Source organism: Colobus angolensis, unplaced genomic scaffold (assembly GCF_000951035.1).
Source record: "Colobus angolensis palliatus isolate OR3802 unplaced genomic scaffold, Cang.pa_1.0 Scaffold172, whole genome shotgun sequence".
Classification (NCBI taxonomy): domain Eukaryota; kingdom Metazoa; phylum Chordata; class Mammalia; order Primates; family Cercopithecidae; genus Colobus; species Colobus angolensis.
The window spans coordinates 4697748-4709716 of record NW_012114844.1 but is presented as its reverse complement, the minus strand read 5'-3'; the positions used below and the strand labels follow the sequence as shown (position 1 = coordinate 4709716).

Genomic DNA, 11969 nt, shown 5'->3' with positions numbered 1-11969 from the left:
CCCGTCTCGGCCTCCCAAAGTGCTGGGATTACAGGCTTGAGCCACCGCGCCCGGCCAAAATGACTTTTAAAAAATGAGCAGAAAAACAAGCACCTTTTCAGACAAAGACAAGCTGAGAGAATGTATTGCCATCAGACCTGTACTATAAGAAATACTAAAGAGAAGTTCTTAAGGCTGAAAAGATGATATCAGATAAAAACTTGGATCTACATAAAGGAAGACAGAGTATCAGAAATGGCAAAAAATGTGGGTAAATATGAAACATATTATTTCCTTCTTTAAAAATTTCTCTGAAAGATACTCATCTGGGCTGGGTGCAGTGGCTCATGCCTGTAATATTAGTACTTTGGGAGGCTGAGGTGGGCAAATTGCTTGAGCCCAGGAATTTGAGACCAGCCTGGGCAACACAACAAGACTCTGTCTCTACAAAAAATACAAAAATTCAGCTTTTGTCATCCATTTTACTTCTATAGAGGTTATAAACCCCACCATACATTGTTATTACTCTTGATTTCAACAGTTGAGTGTCTTTCATTATTTCTTTTTCTTTTCTTTTTTTTTTTTAAGACAGGGTCTAACTCTGTCACCCAGGCTGGAGTGTAGTGTTGCAATCACGGCTCACTGCAGCCTCACATGGCTGTAGTCCCAGCTACTTGGGAGGCTGAGGTGGGAGGATTGCTTGAGCCCAGGAGGATGAGGTTGCAGTGAGCCATGATTGCACCATTGCACTCCAGTCTGAGTGACAGAGTGAGACCCTGTCTTAAAAAAAAAGAAAAAAGAAAGAAAGATACTCAACTGTTGAAAGCAAGAGTAATAACAATGTTTGTGGGGTTTATAAAGTCTATAGAAGTAAAATGGATGCCAACAGCTGAACGGATGGGAGGGGAAGTGGAAGTATACTGTTGTACAGTTCCACATTTCATGGGAACTGGTATATTTGAGAGTACACTGTGATAAGTTAAAGATGCACATTGTAAAATTAGAGCAAACACTGATACAGTAACAAAGGATAGGTAATAAGCCAGTGGAGATCAAATGGAATACCAAAGCAAAACAAGATAAAAAATACAAAAAAGTCAGGAAAGAAAAGAAAAGGGACAAAGAATAGATGGGACAAATAAAAAAATAGCCAAATGGTGGATTTATACATAATTTTGTCAGATTGGATAAAAGGGCAAGACTCAACTATGTGCTGTCTATGAGAAACTCACTTTAAATATAAAGACACAGATAGGTTAAAATTAAAAGAATACAAAAATATATACATGCAAACATTAATTATCAGAAACCTGGAGTGCCTACATTAATTTGGGGCAAAGTAGTTTTGGAACAAGAATTATTACCAGGGATAAGGAAGGACATTTCTTAATGATAAAGGGTTAATTTATCAAGAAAGCATAATAATCTAAACATGTATATGCCTAATAACAGAGCTCCAAAATACATAAAGCAAAACCTAATAGAACTGGAAGGAAAAATAGATAAGTCTACAATAATAATTGGAGATTTCCACATTCCCTTTCTTAGTATTTGATAGAGCAAGAAGACAGAAAATCAACAGAGATACGGAAGACAACATTAAAACATTACCAACCAACTTGATTTAATTAACATTTGTAGAATCTTCTAGCCAACAACTGCAGAGTACACATTCTTTCAAATATGCATGGAACATTCACCAAAATTGATCATTATTCTATCACACCTACTCTGTACAAACAGAGTGTCTCAAGTACCAAAGAGCCCCAGGTAATGAGGGAAAGTTCTTTCTTTGGAGAATTCCAGCCAATGAATTAGAAAATCAATATTTTGCTACCCCTAATAAAATAATTAATTCAGGCAAACATCATCAAGGGATGCTAAAACCATTAGGAAAAAGGTTGATGGGGAATTTCACAGTGGAAGAAGAGAAGGTGATCATGATCTGAAGCCCAACATCACTGAAAGTGGTACTGCCTGTCATCATGTGCCTCTTGAGCTGGTGCTCTGTGAAGGACATGGTACCACCTGTGGGATGTTCTTGCCAAAAAAGTCCAATCTGAAATGCATCAAGCCTTTAGATCTAACAGAAAATACAGAAGTTAGAGGGACAAGTTAATTGGTAGCAAAAGCAAGCAGTGAGACAACCACAGAACATGAGACCCTGTACAAGATGACTCACCTAGTTACTGCAGGGTCTATGGCAGAAGTTCTCACAACTGAATGTGCATCAGAATCACCAGAGGGCTTGTTAAATGTGAATGCTGGGCCCAACACACTAAGTTTATGATTCAGTAAGACTGCGGTGAAGCCTGAGAATTTGCATTTCTAAGTTCCCAGATGATGCTAATTTGGGGACCACACTGGTCAATGGTAGAGCTTTGCTCTAAATTAGAAGACACTTAAGAGACACCACCACATGCAACACGTGGGCCTGGTTTAGATCCTGATTCAAATAAACCAATGATGCGATGACATCGTGGGTATAGATAGAGACAGAAAGTAGAATGATGGTTGCCAGGAGGGAATAGGGAGTTGTTTAATGAGTACAACATTTCAGTTTTGTAAGATGACAAGAGTTCTGGAGATGAATGGTAGTGGAGATTGTACAACAATCTGAATGCACTTACCACTGGACACTTAAAAATGGTTAAGATGGTATGTTTTTATGTCATATGTGTTTAATACAACAAAAAATTGGAAAAAAGACATCATATGTGTATTAGGTGATAGGATAGAATTATTTTACTTGTGCTACGTGTGATAAAGTTACAGAGCTTATTTGAAAAAGATTTCATATTTTTTAGAGATGCATATTAAAGTATTCAGATAATAAAGTGACATGATATCAGAGATTTTCCTTCAAACACTTCAGCAAAAAGGTCGATTGAAGAAGGAAGTGTGATGAAAACACATTGACAATGATTGGATCTGATGATAGATATATGGGGATTCTCTCTACTTTCAAAAAAAAAAGTTTTGTTTGAAAACTGTCATAATACAAATTTTATTTTATGCCAGGTGTATTAGTATGTTCTCACACTGCTATAAAGATACTGGCCAAGACTGGGTAATTTACAAAGAAAAGAGGTTTAATTGGCTCACAGTTCTACATGGCTGGGGAGGCCTCAGAAAACTTACAATTGTGTTAGAAGGGGAAGCGAGCATGTCTTACATGGCGGCAGGAGAAAGAGAGCGAGTGTGTATTAGTGCAGGAAAAACTACCATTTATAAAGTCATCAGATCTCATGAGAATTCACTCACTCTCATGAGAACAGTATGGGGGAACCACCCCCATAATCCAATCACTTCCCACCAGGTCACTCCCTAAATATCTGGAGATTACAATTCAAGATGAGATTTGGGTGGAGACACAAAGCCTAACCATATTACCAAGCATGGTCTCTCATGCCTGTAATTCCAGGACTTTGGATTGCTCGAGCCAGAAATTTGAGACCAGCCTGGGCAACATAGTGAGACCCTCTCTCTAAAGAAAAAGTACAAAAGTTAGCCAGGAATGGTGCTGCAGGCACCTGTTGTCCCAGCTACTCAGGAGGCTGAGGTGGGAGGATTGCTTGAGTCCAGGAGGTTGAGGCTGCAGTGAGCCATGATCATGCTACTGCACTCCAGCCTTGGTGACAAAGTGAGACCTTGTCTCAAACATTTAAAAAACCAAGCTTTCTTTTAAATATTGACCTGGGGTGGTCATTTCCTAACTCTGGACCTCAGTTTCTTCAACTGCAAAATGGGGATGGGAGATGGTATTTGGATTAGACCAACAACTTTCACAAGGCGGTTGGCCTCCCTGAGGGGCCTGGCAAAACCTACTGGGTGGGGAGGCTTTTTAATGTCTTCCACCCTTCCTATCCCGGATTCCGATAAGAGAGGGAATGGTAGGGCCAGTGTGACTCCCTCAGGTGAGGCTAGGAAGGGATGACTACTGGGTACAAGTGGTAGAGGTAGCTCAGGCATCTGCCAGCCTGGCCCTCAAGCAAATCTTAAGCCTGTCCTGGGAGAGGCTGGATCAGTGCTTGGGTGGGGCTGTGAGGAGTGGAGCTCAGGAACTAGTCCAATGACTCCTTTGCCTCCAAGTCACGGGGGTCTATGAAGCTGCCAAACCTGAAGAAATTGAGGCCACAGCAAGGCCAAGGTGCCTGGGAGGGCCAGCGACAGAGCATCCCTGCTGGGAGCCAAAGGAGAAGGCGCTTCTCATTCTCTCTGAGCAATTCATCTTAGGTGGCATAATCCAAACCAATCTCAAGTATTGATTCAAGTCAGACAGGATGGAGATGTTCAGAATGAGAGATCTTGAAAACACAGGGTCAAAAGGAGCTGAGACAGAAAAGGATCCCACACGGAGGCAAGAGAAGCCCCTCATTCATGAAGTGGGCCCATTTGATACATCCTTCTGAGTAGAACACAAGTAGGCCCAAGTGCCCATTTAAAAAAGGGGTTTCAAAATAATCCTAAAATGGGATAAAACTGGGTACAGTCACATGGATTAGAGCAAACCCTTGGAGGGGTCTGGAACCCGAAGGAAGAACTGGCCAGGTGCAGAATGCAAATGTGGGGACCCCTTGTTCAAACCTTATTAAGAGTTTCAAGGCCGGATGAGGTGGTTCATGCCTGTAAGCCCAGCACTTTGGGAGGTTGAGACAGAGGATTGCTTGAAGCCAGGTGTTTGAGACCAGCCTGGGCAACAGAGCAAGACCTCATCTCTACACAAAATTAGCCAGGTGTAGAGCCCCATGCCTGTAGTTCCAGCTACTTGGGAGGCTGAGGTGAGAGGATCACTTGAGCCCAGGATGTCGAGGCTGCAGCGAGCTGTGATTGAGCTACTTTACTTTAGCCTGGGTGGCACAGTGAGACTCTGCCAGAAAGAAAAGAAAAGAAAAAAGAAAAAGAAAAGAAAAGAGAGGAAAGGAGAGGAGAGGAGAGGAGAGGAGAGGAGAAGAGAAGAGAAGAGAAGAGAAGAAGGAAGGAAAAGAAAGAGAATTTCGTAAACTCGGGCTTTGTGTGAGGTGAAGCATGGGCCACACCTCTTTGAAGCCAGCCCTGCTGCCATAGGCTGAGGGTTGAAACCCTAAGGTTGCTGACATTCCCAGCCCAGACATTAATGGGAGTGGGGGCCTCCCCCAGCCCTGTCTCACAGTGCCTCTGGCCTCCAAGGGCTGTAAGGAGCTGGCCACAGCTATATGTTTTCTTCTTGTCCTCGCTGGAACAGGAGGGGCTCGCTCTGCCTCAGTTGCTGATTTAGGGTATTCAGAGCAGACTCTGGCACTTTATAAGTTCTCCATAAATGATGCTTTGTGGAGAGATGTGGCCCCCTTGATTTCTCTCACAAATGGTTCTTATGGCATCCTCTTAAGAACCTGCAGCACAGAGTCACTCAAATGCCACCTGCCAGGGATGGGACCTTGAGTAAGCCATACTTCGCTGCTCTGGCCCTTGGTTTCCTTGCCTGTAAAATGAGTGAGAAGACCCATCTCTCAGGCTGCTGCAATGTCTGCAGGGCACTCAGTGGAGCCAGTGTGCCATGAACAGTTTCTATCCACTGCTACTGCTGGGCTGTGGTGCCGCCACCTGGGACTCTCCTTTTCCACTCTGGGTCTGTTTCTTCATGTGTGAAATGGACAGAGGGTAGGTGTTGGATGGAATGCCTTTTCCAGTCCCTCCAGGTTCTGAAAGCTCCCTAAGTCTTAGACAGAACCCCTTTCTTTCTTGTCTTACAAGTGAAGACTATGACAACATAATGATTTAAAAGCACTTATGTGGTGCTGCCATGGGTTGAATTGTGTCCCCATCCCCGCAAAGAGATATCCCAAAGTCCTCACCCCTGGTACCTCTAAGTGTGACCTTATTTGGAGACAGGGTCTTTATGGAGATAATGAAATTAAAACAAAGTCATTAAGGTGGGCTCAAATCCAATATTCCTGGTGTCCTGATAGAAATGGGAAATTGGGACAGAGACAGACACAGAAGGACGACAACGTGAAGACACTGGGAGAATGCCAGGTGAGGATGAAGGCAGAGTCCTGGGTGATGTGTCTACAAGCCAAGGAGTGCAAAGATGGCCAGCCAACTCCAGAAGCCACCCCGTTCCAGCAACCTTGGCAAATGAACGCAGGCGCCCACCAAGAGCCAGACGCTGGTCTAAGAGTTACCTTTACACCACCCCTTCCAGTTGACCTCTGCGCCTGTCACCATCCTCCCCTAGGCCACACTACATTTGAGCTCTGGCAGGTCCAGCCCAAGTGTGTGTGTTCACCCGCTTCTCTACACCACCTCTGGGTTTAAACCCTGCTCAGAGGCCTTTGTTTGTCCAGCCAGGGCAGCTCTGAGGTCTTCCTGGGGCTTCATTTTATTTTGCTGTGAGCCAGAAATTCTTGGCCTGGGCTGCCCACAGCCTCAGCTGAGGCTATTTTCAAAGTCACAAAGCCCTCCAAGAGGTTCTGCCTCAAGGGTCTGGGCTGCAGCCTAGATCTCTCCCAAGGATTCTGGCACTGCCCTGCTGGGAACCACTGGCCCCGCTTGCTTTTCTCTTTCAGGCTTCAGGAAACTTCTCCACTAGAAATGAGGGTAGGCATCTGCTCTGGCTCCTCTGGGGATCCAGATCCCACAGTCATGGAAGGTTGGAGACCATTTGTCCCACCCTCAGGTACAGATGGAACAGGGCCCAGGTGACAGCTCCAGAATCAGAGGCAAGCCAACAAGTCAGTCTCTGGGGCCTCCTTTGGGATGTAGGGAGCCCCTGAATGCCTCAAAGGCTGTTGGGTTCAGCTGAGACACAGAGGTGTCCCCAGACTACCACACCCCAGTATGGTCCATGGGGGGACAGAGCCAGTTAGGGGTGGGCGTTAGATCGGGAGGCATCATCAACGCTCCAGAAAAGACCCTGCTGGCTCTAGAGGCACTCTGAGCTCCTGCTCTGCCCTCACTGTCTCTGACTTGGCTCAACCCTCATCCTGTGGCAGCCCTCGCCACCCCCATCACCCCGTTTCTCATCTAGACTCGAGTGCTTAAGATGTCAGAGCCCTAAGCCACTCACCTGCACATAACCCTTCCACTGCCAGAGGACCTCGGCCCCCACAGCTCTTGCTCCCCCTTAGGGGAGATCCTGTCCCAAAGAGAAAGCCATGGGAGGCAGTGGCTGGACAGGAGTCCTACCCAAGGCCTTATCACCACTTCTGGGGCATGTCCCTTGAGCCTCCATTTCCTTGCCTGTCAAATGGGTAAATAGCTGTTGCCCTGCCTTGCTTGCTGTGTGTGAGTTAGAGGGTTGCTATTGAGGATGAGGACACTCTGGATGGAGGGCGGGAAGGTCCCGTGTGAGTTGAAGTGAAGGTGCATGGAGATACCCAGCCTTTGACCGCATGCCCACTGCCCCTTCCCCAAACCTTCAGGATCTTTTCCAGCTGCTTCTGCGTGTCAACCACGATGACATTGGCGCAGCAGTCATAAGCGATGTACTGGCAGGCCTCGGGGGAGCTGGTGGTGTAGATGCCGGTGACAATGCCACTGTAGGAGACCCAGGAAGATTTACCTTAGGGGAGGTGCAGAGGGGCCACCCCCTTCCCCCACCCCCACATCTGTAGCCCCTAGACCCAGAGAGCTCCCACAGCCTGGCAGGAGGGGCTCCCAAGGCACCTCAACACCTCTGCCCCTGCAGAGAGGGCGCCAGATGCAGGTCCACCAGAAGGCCCCAGGGAGGAGGCATGATGGTAGGGAGTGGGTGGGGGCTACTAAAAAGAGACAAGGACCCTCCCCTACCCTCTACCCACCACCAACCCACGGGAGACCCCATCCCTGCCCCTGCCACTCACCCTGCAAATACTGTGCCCACTGCTGAGAAGAACCACTCTGGGGAGTTGAAGCCGAGGATGGCCACACTGTGGGCCCGCTCCAGGCCAAGCTCCAGGCCAAAGGCAGACAGGCCAGGTCAGCCAGGCAGGGACTGGGACCCTCATGCCCCTCTCAGAGCCCCCCCCCGAGACTGCAGGGGACCCTGCAGGCTCCACCCTCCCAGGGTCCCCTCAGTCAGAGAATCCCCTTGGAGGAGAAGGGGTTGGTCACTCAACAGCCCTCACTGCCCCTCCCAAGGCCTTCCCAGGGAGTCTGTCCGGCCCCTCAGCCCAGCACACTGGGCTTCCAGCCCGCCCTGAATGTGATCACAAATGAAAAGTGAGTATCAAGTGCTTGGCACATGGTAGGGGCTCAGCAAATAAAAGCTCAGTACGGGGCCCAGCATGGAGTATCAGCTCCACGCACAGTGATGGCTTTTACAGTTATTGTTCCTAAGAGTCTTGCCCAGTGGGCAGTTGGAGAGGAGGCCTGTGAGGCCCAGAGCTGGCAGGCACATCTGGGGAGGGGCAAGGCCTTGCCATGAAGGGCCCCCTTACCTTCAGGAAGCCCTTGGCAGCTCTGCGGGAGAGCAGGTAGTATTGGGAGTAGGAGATGTGCTCCCACTTGTCTTGGCGCTTGAAACCCAGAGCGCTGAAGTCCCCATACTTGTCCAGGGCCTCGTAGAACATCCGATGCACAGTGTAGGGAAGTTGTGGGCAGCTGGGGTCTATGCGTAGGCGCACTCGCCCATCGGCCCGAGTTGTCCACAGTGCCACCTCTGCGGGGTCGGGGGAAACCACAGCTTGGATCATGCCAGCCTGAGGTTTTCCGCAGGGGACCCTTGTCCTGCCCTGGGTGGAGCTCGCAGCCCTTCTGGTGCTGAAAATGCCTTAGGTACTGGGCTTTGAGGCTGGCAGGCAAGGATAGGCTGGGGTAGGCTGGGGTAGGCTGGGAGACCGCCTAGAAGAGGAGGTCTGACTCAGCCTTGAAGGAAGAGCAAAGTTTAGGGATGCAGCAAAGAAGATGAGGGGAAATAACTGGAGGAAAGACGGAAGGCCTAGACACTCTGTTCCTTCTTTTATCCCAGCTGGAATTTGCCTCCCCAGGTTGGACAGTGGAACTGTCAGATCTCCAGAACTCCAGATCTCCTTCAGGGTGTCTGGTTTTCCCTGCCCTCCTGTGAACGGGTTGGGGACAGACCCAACTAGACAGAAGGTCAAAGCACCAAAGAGAACAACCCTCTCGAGAGTCTGGAGGAGACTGAAAACCATCAGCCCTGCTCTCCAGTCTCCCAGTCTCAGGAAATAACAACAGTCTTTGCTCATTCTCCCTCACAAATGAGGTGTCTCATTTAGTCTTCGCAGCATGGGTTTGGAGAGCTCCATTGCACAGATGGGGCAGCTGCAACTCAGAGAGGTTGTCATGTACCCAAGATCACACATCGAGAAAGTGCAGGGTCAGGATTTGAATTCAGGTGCACCTGATGCCACGGCTCACACTTAGGACATTGTCGGGGGTGCCACCCACCTTTAAGAGTCAGAGGCTTACTCCGTGTGTGGTGGGTGGGAACAGAGGTTTACTACTCAGTATGGCAAGACTTTGGCAAGCCACTGAACCACTGAATCCGTTTCAGGGGAAAGATGAGGACTCAGTTCTCAGGGTGGACATGAGAATCAAGAGAAAGGGTGTATATGAAGAAGATTTGACCTATGGCTGGTGCTCCATAAATGCACGTTTTCCTTCTTCCTCTTTTTTTCCAAATTTGCAAAGGAAGCTTGAATGGGTGGTCTGGACCCTTTGGTCTCGTGAGACCTCCTTTCCTTAGGGCAAAGGTGGTGGTTCTAGGACGATGGTGGGAAAGGATGAGGGCTGGCCAGGACACGTGGGCTGCTCTGCCACCTGCTGGCCAGACCCACCTTGCCCATTGGCCTGTCACCGGTCCTTCCCTGAGGCAGACAGATGAACCAGATGAGCTTGTTCCTCCTCTTTGACACTCTTAGGTTGCATGCAGACTCTGAGGTTGGCAGAAAGAGGTAAATATCTGGGGGCTGGGACAGGAAAGCCCATTCCTCCTCCTGTGGAGCGCCAGAAGTGGGGATGACAAGGACATATCCAGACCCAAACGGGATAGATGGCAGCCTGCAGGAAATGCAGGCGGGGCAGGGGAGGGTGCCAGAGAGAAGATCTTATGTATGGCAGAGGCCAAGACCTCCTTGGATGAATGCCTCTGCCACTGGCCATGCGGGAGCCCCGAGCCCTCAGGTAGTGGCGTGAGTCAAGGGCTACTGAGCCCTGTACAATCACTCCTCAGCCCTCTCCAAGCCTTGCCCCATATCCCGGGATGCCAGCCTGGTGGACCCCGCTGATCTGCCTCTTCAGAGCCTCTAACTGTTGCATTTTGCTAAAGTCCATGCCCAGACCAGAAAGTCAGGTACACCTGGGTTCAAAAACCTCAACTCTGCCTCTGGGTACTGTTTGACCTAACAAACCGTTCTCTCAGCCGCATCTTTATCACCTGCAAATGTGAGGGGTTGGCGAGGACATGGGGACACAGAAGCCGTCATACTGTGCTGGTGGGAATGAGATGGTACAACCATGTAGGAAAACAGGTTAGCATTTTCTTAAAGAGTTAAATGTAAAACTACAACACGGTCCAGCAACTCCAGTCTTAGGTATCTACCCAAGAGAAATAAAAACACATGTCCCCCACGAAGCTTACACACTGATGTTCTTCACAGCATTGTTTATAAGTAAAAAAATTGAAACAATCCAAATGTCCACTGACTTGTAAGTGAAAAACAAAATGTGGTCAGAAAGTAGCATGCTATTCAGTTCTGAAAAGGAACAAAGTGGCCTGGGGCAGTGGCTCACACCTGTAAACACATGAGGACACCGAGGCGGGTGGATCACTTGAGCCCAGGAGTTCAAGACCAGCCAGGGCAACATAGTGAGACCCCATCTCTTCAAAAAATAAAAAAAATTAGCAGGGCATGGTGGTGTGTGCCTGTATTCCCAGCTACTTGGGAGGCTGAGGTGGGAGGATCGTTTGAGGGTGGGAGGATCGTTTGAGTGTGGGAGGTCAAGGCTGCAGTGAGCCATGATCGCACCACTGCACTCCAGCCTGGGCAACAGAGTGAGACTCTGACTCGAAAAAAAAAAACAAATTAAATAATAAATTAAAAATAGATAAAAAAGAATAAAGTACGGATAGAGGCTACAACATGGATGAAACTCAAAAACATGTTCAATGAAAGAAGCCAGGTACGAAAAAGGAAAGGCAGAAAAGATAGTAGCAGATTACTGGTTACCCCAGGCTAGAGGTGGGAGTGCGGAGTGACCGTGGAACAAGCACAGGAGATCTTTTTGGGGTGATGGCCATGTCCCAACATTGGATTGTGGGGATATTTTGCAACTCCGTAAACTTGCTAAAAATAATCAAATTGTGCACTTAAAATGGGTAAATTTCATGGCATATAAATTATAGCTCAATAAAGCTACTTAAGAAAAACACAGAGGGCCGGGCATGGTGGCTCATGCCTATACTCCTAGCACTTTGGGAGGCCGAAGGGGGCAGATCACTTGAGGCCAGAAGTTAAAGACCAGCCTGAGCAACATGGTGAAACCCTGTCTCTACTAAAAATACAAAAATTTGCTGGTCATGACCACCATACAGGTGGTGCACACCTGTAATCCCAGATACTTGGGAAGTTGAGGCATGAGAATTGCTTGAACCTGGGAGGTGGAGGTTGCAGTGAGCTGAGATCATACCGCTGCCCTCCAGCCTGGGCGATAGAGCAAGACTCTGTCAAAAAAAAAAAAAAAAAAATAGAGATTGTTTTCCCCACCCCACAAAGTGGTGCAAGGATCCTGTGCAATGGCCCTCAGAGCATGCCCAGGGCCTGGCATCCAGTTGCCGCTCAGTGGTTATTACTTCTCTTCCCTCCCCTGGCGCAGATTCCTCCTAGGCCTGGACCAGAGAAAAGGCGACTTTCACCTCTAGAAGCTCACTCTCCTCTGTATTCACCTGCTCACCCAGGTTGCCAAGAAGAGCAGAGGTGAGTCTTGGGATCTCTAGCCAAACGTTTTAACTTGAGCATTTATAATCTCTCTCTTTTTTCTTTCTTTCCTTTTTTTTTTTTTTTTTTTTT

At 48.1% G+C, this 11969-nt stretch overlaps 1 protein-coding gene across 3 annotated transcripts in view; it reads right to left on the bottom strand.

Annotated features, from left to right (window-relative positions):
* Positions 1–11969, bottom strand: part of ACSBG1 (acyl-CoA synthetase bubblegum family member 1) — a 65282-nt gene that overhangs the window by 15970 nt on the left and 37343 nt on the right. For 2 of the 3 annotated variants that reach the window (XM_011938428.1, XM_011938427.1), the window contains 3 exons: positions 8379–8599; positions 7803–7891; positions 7377–7497 (listed from right to left, as the gene is read on the bottom strand). In XM_011938428.1, coding sequence (XP_011793818.1) covers positions 7377–7497; positions 7803–7891; positions 8379–8599 — 431 coding nt within the window. The remainder of the gene's footprint in view (positions 1–7376; positions 7498–7802; positions 7892–8378; positions 8600–11969) is intronic. The other variant, XM_011938429.1, reaches the window with a different exon arrangement.